Source organism: Nelumbo nucifera, chromosome 1, assembly GCF_055504915.1.
Source record: "Nelumbo nucifera cultivar China Antique chromosome 1, China Antique-T2T, whole genome shotgun sequence".
NCBI classification, from domain to species: domain Eukaryota; kingdom Viridiplantae; phylum Streptophyta; class Magnoliopsida; order Proteales; family Nelumbonaceae; genus Nelumbo; species Nelumbo nucifera.
The window spans coordinates 61,462,252-61,483,712 of NC_142649.1; the positions used below are offsets into that span (position 1 = coordinate 61,462,252).

The 21,461-nt window shown below is 38.8% G+C and overlaps 1 protein-coding gene across 4 annotated transcripts in view; it reads right to left on the reverse strand.

Annotated features, from left to right (window-relative positions):
• The window catches only part of ARP8 (actin-related protein 8), a 111,331-nt gene extending 92,927 nt beyond the window's left edge, over window positions 1-18,404 (reverse strand). The window contains exons 1-2 of one of the 4 annotated variants that reach the window (XM_088894432.1): window positions 17,837-18,244; window positions 12,000-12,082 (exon numbers count right to left, since the gene is read on the reverse strand). In XM_088894432.1, coding sequence (XP_088750558.1) covers window positions 12,000-12,082; window positions 17,837-17,890 — 137 coding nt within the window. In that variant the 5' untranslated portion in view covers window positions 17,891-18,244. Of the gene's footprint in view, window positions 1-11,999; window positions 12,083-17,836 lie in introns of all 4 variants that reach the window. The other 3 variants (XM_088894427.1, XM_010254606.3, XM_010254605.3) reach the window with 3 other exon arrangements.
• Between the last annotated feature and the right edge of the window lie 3,057 nt (window positions 18,405-21,461).

Here is a 21,461-nt window from a genome sequence, read left to right on the forward strand (position 1 = left end):
TTTAGTGGTCATTGATTTGCAGGATGCAATGTTTGAGAGATTTTGGTGTTGGTCCTTCAAGGATTTCTGCTGCTGTCTCGAAGGTTTGAATTGTTTTGATTATGCTATCCTGGAGATTCTTTTTTTTTTTTTGTTCTTGAGTCGTGTGGTTTATGGTTGTGCTGGTTTGTGGCTTTAGTAGTCTCCTTGTTTGAGATTTTGGATTCTAGGTTCTATTTTTGAATCCAGGTGGCCTTGGTTTTATCACTTTGAGTTTTGGAGGTTGTTTGTTTTAGTAGAAATTTGTAGAAACAAAAAATTGTAGAGAAAGAAGAAGAAAATAAGTTTTTGTGAGAAAAGAGAAGAAGAAGAGAGAGAATGGAGAAAAGAATAAGAGAGCATTCAGATCTGGCCGCCCCCTCTTATTGATATTTATACTTTAAGTAAAAATTATGTATAATGACTAATATGCCCTTATAGGGTGGGTAACCCAAAAATAAACTCAATAAAAGACTTAAAAATACCACTCTAAAGGGTGCCAACAAGTGTTTTGTGTTCCCCACTCCCTAACTAAATAATAAACAAATTAACCAATAAATCTACACAAAATCCTCAATACTCCCCCTGAAGTTGGGAGTAAATGTCACACATTCCCAACTTGCCTAGGTCATGTTCAAGCTTGTTCTTTGCAACCCCTTTGGTGAAGACATCAATCAACAATAACTCAGTGGTGACATAAGGCATGAAGACTTCTCTAGCTATCACCCTTTCTCTTATGAAGTGTCTATCAACTTCAATGTGTTTTGTCCCATCGTGCTGGACTGGATTGTGGACAATATTGATTACAGCTTGGTTGTCACAATATAGCATCATGGGCTCCTCCGTATCTATCCCAATCTCACTCAGCAAGGATCTAACCCAAAGTAATTCTAAGACACCATGGGTTATAGATCTATATTCGGCTTCTACACTTGATCTTGCCACCACCGACTATTTTTTACTTTTCCATGAAACCAGATCCCCCCCCAAAGGTATACACCCCTGATTTGGATCTCCTGTCATCTAGGCAACCTGCCCAATCTGCATCTGTATAAGACTCCAGTTTCAAATTCCCATGGTCTGTGAATAAAATTCCTCAACCAGGATGGTTCTTTAGGTATGCAAGGATCCTATCAATGGCTTCCTAGTGCTAAACCCAAGGAGCATGCATATATTGACTCACAACACTCATAGCATAGGAAATGTCTGGGCGTGACATGCACAAGTATAGTAGCCGGCCTACCATCCTCTGATATCTCCCCACATCCTTAACCAATTCTCCATACAAAGCATTAATCTTGTGGTTTGGATCAATAGGAGTATCAGCTAGTTTAACTCCTAGCTTCCTAGTTTCCTGTAGTAAGTCTTATACGTACTTCCTCTAAGAGAATGAATATCCCATGCTTGGATCTTGCAACCTCAATCCCCAAGAAATATTTTAGTTCACCTAGATCCTTAATCTCAAACTCTTGCTGCAGTGACTTCTTGAGTGCATCAATCTCCCTCAGATCATTCCTTATATCATCCACATACACAATCAATACTAACACAAGTGATTCACTCCTCTTCACAAAGATACTGTCATCTGACTATTAGACAGTGTATGCCCTTAGCTCCAATCAGAATGATGTACATTATGACATTTATTGTAAATGAATAAAGTACATATTTGATTCATGTTATTATGGTGTGTTTCTGTGTAATACCCTTAAACTGGACACATATGAGACTCGTGTTAGTTTAGAATCTTCACAACCGTTGGATAGATCTAGGGAGATTTATCTTGCCAAGGCTGACACTGATGTGCCGCCAAGTTGGTTGGGGTGGTTTGTCTCAGCTGCCAGGGTGAGACCTGAGGTACATGCAGTGTGGGTTTTTTCTTGAAACCCTGAACCGGACCAAAATTCCAATATTGCCCTGGACCTTGGAGATAGATGAGCAAAACTGGAATGTTACACCTGACCCCTAGACTCGATTATGATACTACACTAGGTGTCGGATTGGGTTGTCTTTGATATGCCAATCAGTGAGATCCTAGAGGGGGTCAAAACCTGGGTATGTTGGGACAATCTAAGAATTCATCTGAGTGGGTGATCATAGTGACAGGATCAGCCCCTTTGTCGGACAAAATGAATGATCGGGGATGCACTCTCTCTGATGGAAACCAAAACTACCGACAATCGATTTCAACCGTTATGGTTTCAAAATGTTTGCAAAAGGTTTTAATTCCCAGGATCCATGTGAGTAGAGAGTGCAACACTGTACCTTGTAGCCGAGGGAGAAGTCCTCTCTTGTCGAGCAGTGTTTGATCATTATGGGCTGAGAGGTTAAGTGTAAGACCATTGAGGGCAATAACTGATGGGCTAATCTTGCATCTGCCCACAGTCATTGGGTTTTCATAAGGTGGTTGGACCCAAGGACCATTTAGTGTAAATGTTGGGCCCATTAAGAGCCCATGGTGATGGACTCAGGGGTTCACTGTCTCCTACAGTGAATTCGGCCAGGCCTTGCAACAAAGGTTGGGCTGAACCCATGTGGCTGATGTGTAGATCAATGTTTGGGTCCCACGCCATACAAGGATAGCCAACTGGGCAGCAGGTTAAGAGGTTAAGTGAGCACATAGACTTAATGGGCCTAAAGCCCATTTGAACTGGCTTAATAAGATTAATTAAATAAGGGGCGGTTCTGGGATTTGGATCAGCTGATAGGATAAGGGATTATCCCTATCCACTCAAAGAGTCCAAATCCAAATAAAGATTTGGATCAAGAAACTCCTAATTTGATTAGGAAGGCTGATCTTTATCTGCAGATAAGATAAGGGATTATCCTTATCTCTTAAAGAGAGTCCAGATCCAAATAAAAGATTTGGATTAGGAAACTCCTAATGGGATTAGGAGATCCTCTCTTTAAGGCTATAAATAGAAGAGCAGGGCAAACCTCCAATACATCTCACAGTCTGCTGAATTACAAAGAGAGACAACACAGTTTGATTGCACTTGTCTTCTGCTCTTGTTCTTTCCTGCTCTTGCCGCCCTACCCAGTTCGATCTCCACCAGTGGGAGTGATCAAGAACGGTTCTTGATATTACCTTTTGCTAGAAAAGGCAATCTGAAGTCGTGCTCACCAGCCCTCCATCATATTCTTGTTGAAGAATTCGGTTCTTGTTAAAGAACTGTCCTGTTGATTCTGCTTCACCTCGCATCGTGTCATCTTCGGTGGAAGCAGTCTTTGGTCTTCTCCTTGGGCGTGAACACCTTCATTGGGAGTTATTGTTACTCCGTATCAGGTATATCCCTCTCCTACCCTTTTGGTTTCAAATCTGATCTGGTTTGTTTCAAGATTGATCCTTGAAAATGCAGTTTTCTAAAATAGGGAATGTGATTCCCACATGGGAGAGAGAGAAATTTTTGAAATTTCGCCCAACCTTCCTGTAGGGTTCGGCCATCCATATGATGGATCTCTCATCCCTTCACTGACTGGGTCTATATGTATCCAAAATGGATCAATGCCCCTCTAAACTTGTCAAACCATGCCCTAGGTGATTGTTTCAAACCGCTAGTGCAAAGGTCTCCAAATAATCTATACCATAGGTGTATGTATACCCTTTTGCAACCAACCTTGCCTTGTGCCTCTCTATGCTGCCATCGGCCCTGTACTTCATAGTGAACACCCATTTACACCCAACTGTCTCATTTTCTATAGGAAAATCAACTATCTCCCATGTCTGGTTCTTAAGCAAAGCCTCCATTTCTTCTAGCATAGTTGTTCTCCACTCAGGTTTGAAGAGAACCTCACTGACATTCCTAGGTATGGACACAAAATCTAGGGAAGAAAGGAAGGCACAGTAGGAAGGTGATAGGGTACTATAGGAGAGATGGTGTGAAATGCGATGGGTTGAACACTTTCTCTTTCCCTTGTAGAGTGCAATGGGAAGATTAAGATCAGTTGCAACAGCAATGTCAGGTACAAAAACATCATCAATGGGATTAGAGGCAAAAACAAGCTCAAGGGAAATACTAACTATATCATCCGAACCTGGAATCCCAGGTGGACAGACGAAGAGTGGCGCAGGTTCTCCTACTAGAGCATGTGTGGAGTCAACCCTCTTGCATTGGCACTGAAAGAACTGTGAGGCAGGTCGTAGTAGATCAGGCAGTGGGACTGGAGGAGCTGATGATGGAGCAACAGGTGAAACTAATGGTGGAGCTGATGGACCAGATGGAGGAACAGACTATGAGTTCTCCTCCCCAAAACATTCCCCCTGAGGAAAAGCACCAAAGAAAAAGAATATAGACTTAAAAGAGGTAACATCCATAGTGACAAACCTGCTCCCCGACATTGGATCATAACAACAATACCCCTTCTGGTTTTGAGCATACCCAAGAAAAACACATTTCTTGGCTTTAGGATCCAACTTCCTACAATGAGGACCAAGAATGTGAACAAAACAAATATATCCAAAAACTCTCAAAGGTATATGGAATATCTCTCCTTTTGGAAATAGAAGACTAAATGGCACCTTAAACCCAAAAATATGTGAAGGTACATGGTTGATCAAGTACACAGATGTGAGAATTTCATCTTCCCAAAAATGAACAGGAACTGAAGCACACACCATAAGACTTCTTGCCACCTCCACAATGTGTCTGTTTTTCATCTCTGCTACCCCATTTTGTTGCCATGTATAAGCACAACTACTCTAATGGATCACACCATGCTCCAAAAAATATGTGGCCAAATCCTTCTCAAAATATTCTTTAGCATTGTCTGATATGAAAATCTTAGTCCTCATTCCAAACTGTGTGAAAATCATTTGGTAGAGTTGTTGCACCAAAATAGGTACCTGTCAGCACCCGATTTTTACTCGGTCTTCTATCTGAAACCCCCAACTCACCCTCAAACACCGATAAAACCATTCCAACCCTACCAAAACCCAAAGAATCCAAAGAACCCAAATCTCAACCCCCAGATCCCTAAAATCCATTGCTGAACCCACCTAATACCCTTAAAGCCCAAAAATACCCCTTCTCTCCAAATTCCCAAAAATACCCCCTTCATGTTAAATACCCTCATTGTGCCTAAATTCCCAAGATACCCTTCATTCCCTAAATCCCTAAAATACTCCCTTAACTAAAATTACCAAAATACCCTCGACCAAATTTCCAAAATACTCCTTTTCTAAAATCCCTAAAATACGCTTGACCAAGCTACCAAAATACCCCTTCTTCCACATCCCCAAAATACCCCTTGCCTAAATGACCAAAATGCCCTCCATTCCAAATACCCAAAATACCCTACTTCCAAATCATGAAAAAAAACCTCTCATGCCTAAATTCCCAAAATACCCCCATCCCCTAAATTACCAAAATGCCCCTTATTACAAAATTACCTAAATACCTTTCACTTTCCAAAATTACCAAAATACCCTTCAAACCTAAAACAACAAAAATGCCCTTCATTCCTCAAATTATCAAAATGTCCCTCTAAGCCTACCCCCTTCGAACCCCAAATTACCAATTTACCCTTTGAACCCAAATCATCCTTTTATCCCAAATTACCCCATTGGACCCCAAGTTACCAAACCCTCCTTTTCTTTTAAACCCTTCTTTCATCTTGAAAGTTGACAAACCCCCCCTCCCTCCTATTATAAATGGAAGACTCCATTCCCAATACAAGGGATCGGGTGAGAGGAGTTTGAAGAGGGGGAGGTCGAAGGAGAAGGTGGTCGAGAATTAGAGAGAGAGAGAGCTCCCATTTTTTGAGAGAAGGGGAGAATGAGCATCAGATGAGAGGAGTCTAAGATTTGGAGCTGAGAAAGAGACCAACAGAGAGAATAGTGAGAGAGGGGTTGTCGAGCTAAAAAAATGAGGGTGGGCGAAGAGAAGAAGAGAAAGGCTACAGAAGGGTTCTCAAGCCAGAGGAAGAAGAGAGATTGGTTTCAAGGAGAGTCCAAAAACACTAGGGAAAATGAATGGTGAAGATGGTCTTCTCTCTGTCTTGATAGTTGTCGAAATACCCTAGCTCACTCTAATATCAACGCCTTCAGCTACCACTACAATTTCAATTCCAACTTGCTGTCATCGCCTTAGCTATCCCTTGTCGTCTCCCTGATACCAATCCAAATCGGACGAAGTTCCCAAAACATCATCTACTAGTTGCTTGAAAGCTACAAAAGGCATCCTATTACCATTCAGCTTCCAACACCATTGTCCCAACAGTAGCGTAATTCCATCAATCAAAGGTACATAGAGGTAAAATTCTTACTTCGCTTTTTGTGTTGGATTCGTAGTTTGATTTTTGTAGATGTTTAGTTTCTTTTTAATTTCAGAGAACTTTTTTTGGATTTGTTTTTGTTTGCTTCGTTCTTTTGAGTTTGGGAGCACCTACTCTCTCCTTTAGTGGAGGTGACAATTTCCCCTCTCATTCTCCTCTATCCATTCAACCGATTCCGAAGGTGGGTTCCTGATAGAAAAGGGGTGAGGATGAATTTTCTCACCCTTTTGCTTAGGCCCTTGCATCCAAAAGGGGTCTGGTCTAGAGGAGGAAAGAGATGATTTCAGTCACTATACATTTTCAAGATGGGAAAGGAAGGTTCTCTATCCGATTTGTTTTTTTTAAATAATGATAAATAATAAAAATCAAAGAAGGGGAACTAGCATTCACGCTAACAAGAGAGAGGGATGACTAACCCCTTCCCCCCCCTCTCTCTCTCTCTCTCTCTCTCTCAACTTACCCAGATTTGTTTGCCTTGTCCAGGTCAAAAGGTATGGGGTCACCATTAAATTCAAATTTATTTATGAAATATAAATCCAGAAGGCCCATCACTCCCAGTTATCTATTTTGATGGGTGGCAACTCCGTCTGATCGACCACGACGTGAACTGCCGGGATTTTTTCCAATGTTCACAGTACCTTATCACATGATCTCCTCAAATATATCCAAGAATACCGAGTGTAATCATCCACAAACAAAAGAAAATAACGATAACCTTCCATGGAAGAAATATGATAAGGTCCCCATACATCAGTGTGAATCAAAAGCAAAACTTCTTATACTGCGTGATTTAAAAGAATGTCTACAATGCTTTCCCAACTAACAACTATCACACTACGAACAAGACAACTGAACAGACTCAAACAATTTTGGAAACAAACATTTTAATGAACTAAAAGAAAGATGACCTAAACGATTATGTCAGAGCATAATCTGAATTACTGACTCTGAGCCACTACTATTGCTACTAACAAGGTGGCTCTAATGTCTCAGAAGCTCATATAGAAGGTAGACTCTGTTTACCTCACAACCACTCCCAATCTTCCTTTTTGACTCCGAATCCTACAAAACACAATTATTAGGAAGGAAAGTCACTGAACAATTCAAATTCTTTGCCAAACTACTAACAGAAAGAATATTAGTATGAAGTCTAGGAACATGTAAGACAGAGGACAAAGTAATGGCACCAGTCACCCTAACTGTCCCTTTCCAAGCAAAGGGAATATGAGAGCCATCTACTATAGAGAGTCTATCTCTACCAGAACACAACTGGTAAGAATTGAAAAGGGTAGATAATATTTGTCATGTGCTCATATGCTCCTGAATCTATAATCCCGACAGGTCCCTCCTTACCTAAGGTGGATGCATAATTTGCAACTGCATATGAACTACATATATGAGCAAAGGAAGTATTGTGACTAGCTAATGGATTTCCTGCACTTTTTTGTCCGCCTGAAGAACTAGAATCAGTCGAATCCTTCTTACTCATGAGTTGAAGTCCTGAAGAGTCTTCAGTAATTGCCACATTTGCATTTCCTTTCTTGTTCTTGACCCGAGCTGGTATACATGTGGATGGAGCCTCCAATAGGTGTCTCTGGTATGCTTAGGCTTCTTGCAATACTCACACACCAAGTCCTTCTTATCTTCCCTCCTGATCTCACTACTCCCCCTATCTCCATTTGGCTTAGGTTTGATTGTACTAACCATAGCCGACCAGTCAATCCTAGACTGTCTCAACATAACATTCCTCCTACTCTCCTCTCTAGACACAAAGGCATAAGCTCGAGAAAGAATCACACTCTCTTTGGAAAGGATGTGTTGCCTTGCAATATCAACTTTAGGGTTCAGTCCAACTAAGAACTCAAAGACCCTATTCTTCTCCACCAACTTCTGATAGGTTGTTGCATCCTTCGTACTATCACAAACCATAGTCTCTAAGTGACCTATCTCCTACCAAAGTGTTTTTAGCATGGAGAAATACATAGCAAGAGGTCTATCTCCCTATTTTGTATTAATCACCCGATCCCTCAACTAATAGGCTCTAGCTACATTCTGTTTCTAGGAATAAGTCTCAACCACTCCATCCTAAATCTCCTTTGTTATATTAGCCCACAAAAAAAAAATTACCAATATGGGGTAACATTGAATTACACAGCCAAGACATCACCATGTAATTCTCTTATACCCATTGGGAGGAATCTGTATCAAGTTTTTTCTCGACCCCAGTAAGGTATCCCAGTTTCCCACGAGCACCAATAGCCATCTTGGCTGATTGTGCCCATTCTAAATAGTTTTTACCATCTAATTTAATTGTGGTAATAATCCCAAGTCCAAAAGAATCATTTGTACCTCTTCCACCCAGTCCCAGTCTCCCAGGTCACCGGTTGACTTCTACTCAATACTCCATCTCTCCATAGTTCTCAAAATAGACTAGAAAATCAATTATAGGTGAGAAAAAGTAGATTTATCTCCTTTAGAGGCCTCAACTACCCTTCTGGTACTCAAAAACCTTCCCCACCAAGATTCATGTGTGGCGAAATATAGAGGGAGAGAGAAAAGAGAATTTTCTTTATTGATAATAAAAACATGTTGAGCATACAACTTAAATAAGAAAAGATAGGAAAGGCAGACCCCTAGAATCTCTTGCAATCAGGGATTGACTAAATCTTTCCCTTAATCCTACGATATGACTTTCCTAAAATTATTCAAATCTAATCCTTCCTAAATTTATTCAAATCTCTTAATCAATCAAAGCTTATCTTTCTTACTTTACCGACACTCCCCCTCAAGTTGGTGCAAAGATATCTATCATGCCCAACTTACTAACTTGAAGCTCAAATGGCTGTCTCAACAAGCCCTTAGTCAAGACATCTGCAACTTGTTGCGTGGTTGGCACAAACGGAGTGCAAATTATTCCTTCTTCAAGCTTCTCCTTTATAAAGTGTCTGTCAATCTCAACATGTTTAGTGCTGTCATGTAGAACCGGATTATGAGCAATGCCGATAGCTGCCTTGTTATCACAATACAATTTCATAGGAAAACTCACTGGTCTCTTAAGATCCGCTAGAACCCTCTTTAGCCAAAGAACCTCACACACTCCTTGAGTCAATGATCTGAATTCAACCTCAGCACTACTTCTAGCAACTACACTTTGCTTCTTGCTTCTCCAAGTAACTAAATTGCCTCAAAGAAATGTGCAATACCCCGAAGTTGACCTTCTATCAGTAATCGAACCTGCCCAATCCGAATCTGTATACACCTCAACCCCTCTCTTCTCATTTTTCTTGAAGAAGAGTCCTTTTCCTGGTGTGCCTTTTAGATACTTAAGTATTCGATACACAGCTTCAGGATGTTCTTCGTACGGGGAGTGCATAAATTGACTCACCATGCTCACAGCGAAGGCAATATCAGGACGTGTATGTGACAAGTAAATCAATCTTCCAACCAGCCTTTGGTATCTACCCGTATCTACTGGAACCCCATCTTTAAATTCTCCAAGCTTAGCATTAACTTCTATCGGAGTGTCTAAAGGTTTGCAACCACTCATTCCACTTCCATTCCAAGAAAGTACCTTAGCTGGCCTAAGTCTTTAATCTCGAATTCCTTGGCTAAGCTCTGCTTCAGTCTGCTCATCTCTTCAATATCATCTCCAGTCAAGATTATGTCATCAACGTAGACAATCAGAACCGAAACCTTGTCTTTGGTGGATCTCTTTGTGAAAAGAGTATGATCAGATTGTCCTTGACTTTTAACGAACCTTGTGAATCTTTCAAACCAGGCTTTGGGAGACTGTTTAAGTCCATATAGAGACTTTTTTAGCTTGCATACCTTAGTTCCAAACTTCTCAGTGAAACCAGGTGGAGGCTCCATATATACTTCTTCCTCCAAGTCTCCATTCAAAAAGGCATTCTTCACATCCAGTTGATTCAGTGGCCAGTCAAGATTAGCTGCAACAGATAAGAGTACTCGAACTGTATTTAGCTTCGCCACTGGAGAAAAGGTCTCAGAGTAGTCCACTCCATATGTCCGAGTAAAGCCTTTAGCTACTAGGCGAGCCTTGTATCTCTCCAAGGATCAATCTGAGTTGTACTTCAGAGTAAACACTCATTTACAACCAACAACTGTCTTTCCATCCGGCAGATCCACTTTCTCCCAAGTAGCATTCTTTTCCAAAGCTCTCGTCTCCTAAAAAATAGTTTCTTTCCATTCAGGAACATTTAGAGCCTCCTGGATACTGTTAGGAATGGATATACTAGACACTTGAGAAATAAAGGCACAATATGAAGGTGAAATATTTTTGTAAGATACAAAATTTGACAGAGGATGTTTTGTACCTAACACCTTTCCTAAGAGCAATGGGAAGATCAAGCTGACTAAAAGAATCAGAATGAAATGGAGGAATATTTTTAGGAATCTTTGAAGAATTATCATGAACTTCATGATCCAACCTCTAATCAGATTTTTGTTGATGCTGTGGAATAGTGCCTCTCCTTTTCTGTGCTAGATATTCCCTTGAATATACAAGCCCTTTATACTGTTTTGCACGCATCTCTGTTGTTTCAGCTTTTTCATTTTGAGATGGCATTACCAAAGGTTGTTCATTGGTAGACTCAACATTTTCAATATTTAATTCATTTGTTTTCACTTATTTTGTATTTTCTGCTTCACTTTCTTTCGGTGACCGGTTGTGAGGAACATCATTATGGACAAATTCAAACATTAAATCAGAACTATCTAAAAAACCATCTTTACTAGTGTTGCTCTCCCCCTGAAGATGGGAGTTGTTGTAGTACGAGGTTCCTTCAAAGAAGGTGACATCCATAGACACAAACATCTTTTTCAAAACTGGATGAAAGCATTTGTTACCTCTCTGATTAGTGGGATAGCCTACAAAAATACATTTATGTGCTTTTGGATCAAGTTTTGAACGTTTGGGATCATGGTTATGAACAAAGGCCACACTTCCAAAAATTTTTAAGGGAATGTTTGTCACTAGCCGAGAGTTTGGAAAACAGTCAGTGAAAACCTGTATGGGTGTTTTAAAATCCAAAATTCGTGTAGGAAGTCTGTTAATCAAATAAGTGGCTGTTAAAACGGCTTCTCCCCAAAGATACTTAGGAACCTTAGTTTTAAAACTTAGAGCTCTAACAACTTCAAGGATATGTTTGTTTTTCCTTTCAGCCACCCCATTTTGTTGAGGTGTATTATTACATGAACTTTGGTGTATAATTCCTTTCTCAGCAAAGAAATTCCCTAAGACATTGTTAAAAAATTCCTTTCCATTATCACTTCGAAAAATTTTAATCTGAGTCTGAAATTGTGTTTGAACCATGTTGTAGAAATTTTTAAACACAATTTCAGCATCAGATTTCTCTTTTAAAAGGAAAACCCAAGTGACCCTATTATGATCATTAATAAAAGTAATGAACCAACGTTTTCCAGAAAGAGTTGCCACTCTAGAAGGACCCCAAACATCACTGTGAATCATGGTAAATGGTTTTGATTTTTTATATGGTTGAGACAGAAAAACAGCACGATGATGTTTTGCTAATTCACACTGAAAAACTGAATGATTTTTATTCATGAGTAACTTGGGAAATAGATGCTTTAAATATTGAAAGCTAGGATGTCCTAATCAATAATGCCATAACAAAATTTCACTGTCACTAGAAACAGAGATAGAACTGAAACAAGTCTGTCGGTCTTGCCTTCCAAAGGTTGATCCTTTATTAAAGAGGTAGAGGCCACCATCCTGTTTAGCACCCCCAATCATCTCCCCCGAGGTTAAATCCTGAAATTCACAACGAGAAGACCAAAAATTAACTCGACAATTATGATCAAGGGTGAGTTTACTGACAGACAAGAGATTGTATGATAGGTTAGGAACATGCAAAACATCTTTAAGGTTTAGAGAAGGAGAAATCGACATTGTTCCTTTCCCAGCAATAGTAGCAAAGGAACCATCTGCGATTTTAACCTTTTGATTCCCTGCACAGGGTGTATATGAAGAAAAGAATTGCGAAGTGCCGGTCATATGATCAGTGGCACCTGAATCTAATATCCATGAGCCATTAGATTTGTTACAAGCAATGGCTGCAGTGAAAAAATTACCTGACTGAGCTAGAGAACAGGATGGGTTAGAATTTCCTAACGATTGAGATTGAAACATTTTATATAAGTGCTCTATTTGTTCCTTTGTGAAAGGAAGAGACTCTGAGGATGATTGCTGCCCTAGATCCGAATTGCTTATTTGAAACGCGCGGACATCTCCCCCTGACTTGTTGTCACTTCCTGATTTTTTCTTCCAACCCACCGGTTTCCCGTGCAGCTTCCAGCAAGTTTCCCGAGTATGCCATGGCTTTCTACAATGATCACACCAAGGCCTCTGCTTTCCTCCTCGTCTGTCTCCTTCTAAGTCTGCACCTCGGGCCACAAGAGCGGACCCTTCATTCTCTGTTTTTGTTTCACTAACATTCTTCAACATCACTTGCAGCCGTGCTTCTTCTCTACGCACTTCTGAAAAAAGATACGTCCCCGAACCTCATCGAGTTCTTTATTCAAACCAGCCAAGAAAATAAATACCCGACCTCTTTCTATCTTCTTTTTGTACTGAGCACTGTCACTCGGACTTTCCCATTCTTCTTCTTCAAATAAATCCAACTCCTGCCAAACAGCCATCATCTCATTATAATAAGTTGTTACTTCACGTTCACCTTGTTGTATCTTCCACATTCGGGTATTCAGTTCGAACAGTTGTGAATGATTGTCCAAATCCGAATAGGTTTCCCTAACATCTTCCCACACATCGCGAGCCGTCGGTAGGAACATGAATGGTTTTCCAACCACCAGATCCATGGAGTTGATCAACCAAGCGGTAACCATCGAATTTTCAGAACGCCACTACCTGTACTTTGGATCATCAGTGGCTGGCGGTTTCACTTCGCCGTTCAAATAGTCGAGTTTCCCTTTGCCGTCGATCACCAACCACACGGACTGAGACCACTCAAGATAATTTTTTCCATTCAATTTGTGAATGGTAATTTGAATAGAATTCTCAGAAAGAGAAATAGCCGTTGACTGAATACCTCCCTCCGAAAACGTCACACCGCTGGTAGCATCCGAAGAGGCTGAACCAGAGCCAACCATGGCGGCCTTAAAATTCATGGTCGAACCCTAAATCTTTGATACCATGTGGCGAAATATAGAGGGAGAGAGAAAAGAGAATTTTCTTTATTGATAATAAAAACATATTGAGCATACAACTTAAATAAGAAAAGATAGGAAAGGCAGACCCCTAGAATCTCTCGCAATCAGGGATTGACTAAATCTTCCCCTTAATCCTAGGATATGACTTTCCTAAAATTATTCAAATCTACTCCTTCCAAAATTTATTCAAATCTCTTAATCAATCGAATCCTATCTTTCTTACTTTACCGACATCATGTCTCCATGGGAGTCATTAGAAACAAGAGAGAACGTTGTCACTCCCTCTAGAGACCTCAGAAATCCCTAGAACTTAAACAGCCCCCTTCAGAAATCACTAAGAACTCCAAATAATCTAGAGCACCCCTTCCCAGGTCAAAAGTGAAGAGTCGTACTGCAATCAGGATTCCTCCCCCTTGTCCAATCCTTCCTGATTTTGGTGATCAACCCAAGATCTACTACAAGGGATTTTAGATCTACCAAAAAGTCCAAAAAGTGGGCACTTTTGAGGTCATCAATCAGCCCTCTAACTCATCATGCAGTCAGCTGATCTAGGGCTGCATGATGGGAGGCATAGGAAAACTCAAATCCAGCTCTGATACCAAATAGAAATCTGTAGAAACAAAAAACTGTGGAGAAAGAAGAAGAGAGAGAGATGGAGAAAAAAATAAGAGAGCTTTCAAATCTGGCCGCCCCCCCCCCCTCTTATTGATATTTATACTTTAAGTCAAAATTATGTACAATGACTAATATGCCCTTATAGGGCAACTAACCCAAAAAAACTCAACAAAAGACTTAAAAACACCACTCTAAAGGGTCCCAACAAGTGTACTGTGGTCCCCACTCCCTAACTAAACAAGTTAACCAATAAATCTACACAAAATCCTCAACAGTTTTTTCTCTCTCGAGAGCCTTGGGCTCCTCCCCCTTCTTGTACTCTCTTTTTTTCCTTTTTAATAAATTTTTATTTTTATTACCAAAAAAATCAATTAGATAAGCATTTTATTTCCAACTAGAACCCTAAACTCCCACCAACCAAGACACCCAAGTAACAATGACAACAACAACACCTCACAAGAAATTGAGCACACCTATAAGAACTTAATGTTGATATAGAGTTCCAAGATCACAAAGCAGACCAATCCAGAAGTTCAACTAAAATCTATTGGATTCACACTAAGCACTACAATAAAAAACCAAATAGGTTGTCTAAGTACATAGATAGTATGACATTTCAAATACAATGAGAAGATGAAGGTTAAACTTGATGAGATTGTTAAACCTGTCAGTTTTCCATATTTTAGTGCCGCAGGGACACATCTGTAATTTCCCTTCTTTTATTATTAGATTGGGTCACCCTAATATAAATACAAAATCTGGTTCCTCCAGCCTAAGTTTTTTGAAATAACTTCAATAGCTGCACTACTGCGGGCTACATGCTCAGGTTTCATTGTTGATCAGGAAATACAGCCTTGTTTCTTACTTGACCAACAAGCCACTCCACCATCAAGGGTAAATGTATATCTTGAAGTTAATTTTTGACCATCTTCATCTCCTACAAAACCGAAGTTAGTGTGTCCTGTGACTTCTGAGTGATCACTTTGATAAGTTAATTTATGGTGTTTTGTTCCTTGGATATATCTGAGAATATCTTTGATACCTAACCAATGAGGAGGACAAAGATTAAAATTCTACTTAGAAGTCCAATAAAACTCAAATATAACCTGGTATGCAACATTACATGCATGAGACTCCCTACTTTTATGCATACTACTTCTATTTCATGTTTTTTTTTTCTAATTTGTATCACTTTCTAATGTCATTTTAATTGTTTTTTATATTCAACATACACAGTTACACTACAGTTGCCAAAGCTTAACACAAAATTCAGATCCTAAATATGAGCAACTAATCATTGATCTAACCATATCCAATAATGTTCTTTTACATCTTTATGTAGCATCATTTTGTAAAGGTGTATAAGTGTATATCCAGGTATTTTAATGGACTTCACCTGTATAAAATTTATGCAAACTTTCATAGTGTACTCTCCTGTCAGTTTTTTGTATCAGCTTTCTTCCCAATTTATTTTCAACTTCAGATTTGTATTCTTTAATTTATACAAGACTTCTATTTTTTTTATTTTTTTACTAAATCAAATACACGTAACTGTGCTTAGGCTAGTCTATGAAAGTTCAAAAAGTATTCTATGCCTTACTGTCTATTAATATTATTGGACTGCAAATATTTGACTGTATTATGTCCAAAAGTATTCTATGCCGCCTAGCATCACTCATTTGTAGGTGGTCTAGTGCTATAATACCAATGAAAGACCCTGTGATTCTGACTGGGCTAGTTGCCCTCTAATCCAACACTCAACCATGGGATATCTTACTCTGCTGGGTTCCTTTCCACTCTCTTGGAGGTCTAAAAACAGCACACCATTTCCCAGTCCTCTGCGGAAGCTGAGTACCACGCCACGCCATGGCCACTACCACTGCTGAACTCTTGTGGCTGAAACATGTTCTTCATTACTTTAACAGTTTTCCTTCCTTCCATGCAATTGCACTGTGACAGCAAAGCAGCACTCCATATAGCTGCCAATCCCGTGTTCCATGAGCATACTAAGTGTTACAGTTGGCTGTAGAATGGTAGTCTAGTCATTTTACTTTATGTTATATGTTTGATGTAATTACTATTATATTCTAAGTTAGGTGATGTGTCCCACACTTAAGTGGGAGCACAATAGTCATTGTGCTTTTATTTAGAAAACTCAATAAATCTGGCCGACTAGAGAGAAGTTACCTCTTCTTCTCATTCTTATTTTCTGTTATTCTGAAATTGAAACCTATACAAATCTGAACTTTATCACTAAGCAATATTGACATCAATTGCCATTTTGTATGCGAACATGTCCAAAGTGGAGAAATTAAGGCTTTTCATTTGCCCAGAAGTTCCCAACCTGCTGATCTCTTTACTAAGGCTCTGGGATCAGACAAGTTTCACCAGTTAGTGTCCAAGCTGGGAATTTGTGTCCTTCATGCACCAACTTGAGGGGGAAGGAGGGAAGGGTGTTACTATAGTTACCTGTTACTGTTATAACAGTTGTAACAGGAAAAATCTCTTAGCTTGATGGATGGCGCACTGGGCCCACTTGCTTAAGTTGGTTAGTTTGTATATATAAATTACTTGTTTCCTAATCTATGAAATACATATCTTCATTTTCTCTCTTTCCTGTGTCTGGTATCAATTTACAGTATAGTATTTAAGCATCAGACTCGAGCTTCAGGTAAGGCCCCTTGGAAATTTTAAGAAATGTTTAACCTAAATCCACCTAAGTTAACATTCATGTATGTATACAGTATGATAATCCAAAAACAATGAGGAAAGGGTTAAACTCATATAAAGTGGTATCATATGAAGAGCTAATGTGTTTCCAAATTTACCCATCACAATTCACAAGATAGCTCTATTTTTTTCGTTAATAAGATAGCTTTGTTAATTGAGGACTTTTTGATCAAACAATCCAACAAACTAGTTAACCTTCAATTTACAATATTAACTGAGAGCAGCTTCCTAACAAGTGTTCACTTTCAAGAAGTACAAAATCATAGCTCTATTTTTTTCGTTAATAAGATAGCTTTGTTGATTGAGGACTTTTTGATCAAACGATCCAACAAACTAGTTAACCTTCAATTTACAATATTAACTGAGAGCAGCTTCCTAACAAGTGTTCACTTTCAAGAAGTACAAAATCATAGCTCTATTTTTTTCGTTAATAAGATAGCTTTGTTGATTGAGGACTTTTTGATCAAACAATCCAACAAACTAGTTAACCTTCAATTTACAATATTAACTGAGAGCAGCTTCCTAACAAGTGTTCACTTTCAAGAAGTACAAAATCAATATGCATGATTGAAGTAATATTCTAGTTTGTCCCTGAACAAATCCATTGACCATTAAAATCCATTAATTTAACTACCCCCCAGGAAAAATACAGGTTTTTGTTTTGCATGGCTCTGCAGTGGGTAGTGTGTACCATCAAAATCAGTATATTTTAACCAATCAGAAGAATAAAATTTCAAAGAAGACAACTAATTCCCTTCTAGACAAACAAACAGACGAACAAACATGCAGGAAACTAACTGAAGTAAATACTTTTAAAATTACACATAATTCAACTTCTAGAAAAAAAAAAAAAGAAAAGTGCAAAAAAAAAGTAAGTCCATGAAGTGGATACCACGAGATTTATATAATTCAACCACCCAGAACCAGAAAACCAAAAACAAACTAATGGATTTTCATTTATCGATGCATAGAAACAAGAACAATTACAACTTACTGAAGCGGGTTCTTCGATCTCAAATGGGTCTCGGCGAATACAATGGAATCCCATGGTTCCGGCTGATTCTGAAGGAAGAACACCCACAAGAGATTATCCGAAACAAGCAACTTCCATGACTTGCACACCACACTGAGCCTCGCCGCTTCCTTGGGCCCAAGAAACATGAGAATTTGCAGAAATATATCAGGAGGGATCCGTTCAAACGCGCCCGTTGATGATGGTGATGGAGCAACAATCGCCAGCCTTTCTGAAGAACTCGAAGAACGGTTTGAGACAGACTCCCAGACCCTTTTCAGCAGCATCGCCATTCGAAGTATTTTGTGAGTTTAGAAAGGATCAGATACGGAATTTGAATTGACTAAATAAACATTTTGGAAGAAAAAGCAGCAGCAGAACGGTGTATACGAATGAAAGCAATCGAGTAACGTGAGCACTTTTGTTAGAAAAAAAAAAACAAAAAAACAAAATAAAAGAAATTTCCAATTGTTGCTGGAATTTCTGTGCTTCTGAGTTTGTTCTGAATCATGTGGATATAAATTTCGTAGTTTATGACTCTGACAACTTCATAGAAGTGCTATTTGAACGAGCGTTTAATGCCCGTTGATTCTACGCACTCAAGGAATACAACTGGGGCCCCGAAGATTGTGCTGTTATACAACTACCTTTCTTCTCTAAAGTCTTCTAACAGTGGAAGAATGGTAGGGTGAGTTCAGATTGACGCCCCTTCGGCGTGCATTGAGAACATTTCCCACATTTGTCATAGGGAGTATTCACAATTCACGGTTGGGATGTGTTATGGGGCGAGTGTAAAGCGCCCATGCATTATGGGATGAGCATAGCCATCGCTCTAGCATCGAAGGTGAAAACGTGGCATGTGCATAGCCACACGATGACATGCCACCGGGGACTTGTACTGACTACTAACCGCTCTGCCGTTCAGCTTTCGGTGCCAGAGGCAGAGATCACATTAACGCCCCCACTTAACGCGCACGAACGCCCCACAACACATCTGGGATCATATCCCAATGATCGGGAACGGAGAGTCTCTCTCTATCATCCTCGTGAAAATCTCCATTCCCGTTCTTATCCCCACCCTCGTTAAGGGGGATAAAGTTTCACGGGGACCCATTCTTTATAATTTTTTATAATGTTAATGATTTATTTTTTGTTTTTTATTTTATTTAAAAAATAAAAATAAAATAACTAAAGTTTATAATTTTATAAAGAGATTCAAACATATTTAACCATAATTTTAAAAATATTAATATATAGATATATGTGTGTATATATATATATATATATATATATATATTATGGGGATCCAACAAGGTGGGGAGTGCTCTCCCTGTCCCGCTAATGGAGACCGAAATTTCCCCATCCTCATCCTTGGGGGGAATCATCTGCATCCCCACCCCATTAGGATGGGGCAGATCCCCATGAGGATTAGGGAAATGAGGAAAATTGTCATTCTTAAACTAAAAGCTCTTTGTGCCCCACATGCGAATTAGGATTAATTTCTCACAGAGCTCAAACCTCACCAGCCCCATCCCACCATATATCGGGAACATCTCACATGAATAATAATAATCTATTGATTATATATAAAAAGGAGAATGGAAAATAGAGAAATGGTCAAATAGTCTAATTTTTCATTTCCAATATTGCCCCAATTTTTTGAGTTTTTTCGCTTTTCCATCCAAAGAATTAGCCACCATAAACCAATGGGACCCATAAAAGGATGTTTTGGTTTCATTCATTCCCTTTTTTTTTTCAATTTCTTGGATTTTGGAAGATCACCTAGGAGCTTATGCAACTTCATAACTTTGTAGCAGATGCTTCTCTGTTATTCCCCAATTCACTCGCTTCTCTCTAGGAATGAACACAACGAATAAGAAAGAGTTGTTGTCTCCGTCCAATCAGTTCCCTCCATCTCCCAGTCAGCATTTGGTGCTGACCCTGTGATCTTTTTCATGCCTTCATGGGAGTTCCAAATGGTGTTGTGGACTTTTCCCTTTCAAAAGTATTTATAATCACCCGGTTGGATCTCCGAGGGTTCAGGTAATTTCTATCCTCCTGGCGAAAAAGTGCCATTGTCGACTCTTTAACATGGAAACATGGATTATTGTACATTTTCTGGCATGCATGTATGAATTCGACAAAAGAAACCCAAAAATTCTTTAGTATGGAAGCATGAACTGTCCTGCACGCACCCATTTATTCAATTAAATTGACAAAAGAAAACCAAAAACTTTAGGTCTTTGCTTTCAACTAAATGTTGAAATCCAGGGGAAATTTTCTAAGAGAAGTATTACATTATGGTAGGGTGTAGTAGAGAATATATTGGAGAGGTTCTTCTATATGCAACTATGTGATGGTACCGTTGTCCCATTGGATGAAAGTTTTAGAGATCTTATTTTGCAATCCCTTACATTGTGTTTGGTTTGAAGGAAAAAGTAGGGAAAGGAAAGGAAAGGTATGAAAATCTTTACAAAACCTTATATAAGTTTTCCTACCTTTTTCTTCAAACCAAACATAGCCTTAATAAAATATCAACTGTCTTGGTTTTGAATTCAAGGAGTATCGTTTTAAATTTACAACTTATGGCGGTGATGAAAATCATCCAGCTAATGATCTCTTACTTAACCCTTCTAATTATTTATCCATTGAAATGATCTTGTCTTTCTTAGGTTGGTTGAACTAAGGGTGAGTCAACACATGTGCCACTTTACATTCATTTGTTAAGATATGTTGACTGTATTAGCCAATTCTAAGGAGCTAAGAATAATCAATCCATTGTTTACAAAACAAGCAATTTGTCATGAAATTGGTGTATTTGATCCTTATGAGGACACTAGTTTGGAAAGCTTAACAAGCAATGGGGAAATGGTTACCATGGAGTCTATGATGCTGGATGATATTGAACTCACAATGGGTATAATTGGAGCCAGTGTACTTTTTTTCATTGGTTGTCATGTGGTGATATTCTTATGCATCTGTTAATGGTTATTTAGATATTTATTGGTATTTCTATGGTCTATGTTTTTTTTTTGAATTACCATTTTTGGATTTTATGCCCTTATGAAACAATTTATCATTTTTTTTTACTCCATTTATATGGCTGTGTTCTTGAATGCCATCATAAATGTTTGTTATATTTTGCAGGTTGCAAAGGAAGATTCTAACATGATATTGGTAGATGATAATTTCACTACAATAGTTGTTGTATTGGTGAAGGCAAATCTATTTATAACAATATGAAGGCATTCGTTAGGTCCATTGCTCCTTCTTTTTTATTTCCCATGTATGTTGTTCAAAATTAGTTTTATTATGTACTTGTCTTACTAGACTGAAAGTTGCAAATTGTGGGGTAACAAGTTTTTTCATACTTGCTTTGTCAATAATATGAAGAAATTATGTCTAATACACTCTAGAACCTAAATCATAAACAAAAAATCTTTATACATGCTTAGATAAAAGTGGATTGAGAGACAGAATACAATATATTCTTGAGAATCACATATGTTGTTTTATTAGTTTAGACAACTCTTATTGGGTACCAATGTGCCATGATTCTTTTAATGAATCATATAAGAGTTGGATTGGCATAATAAACTACATTAAG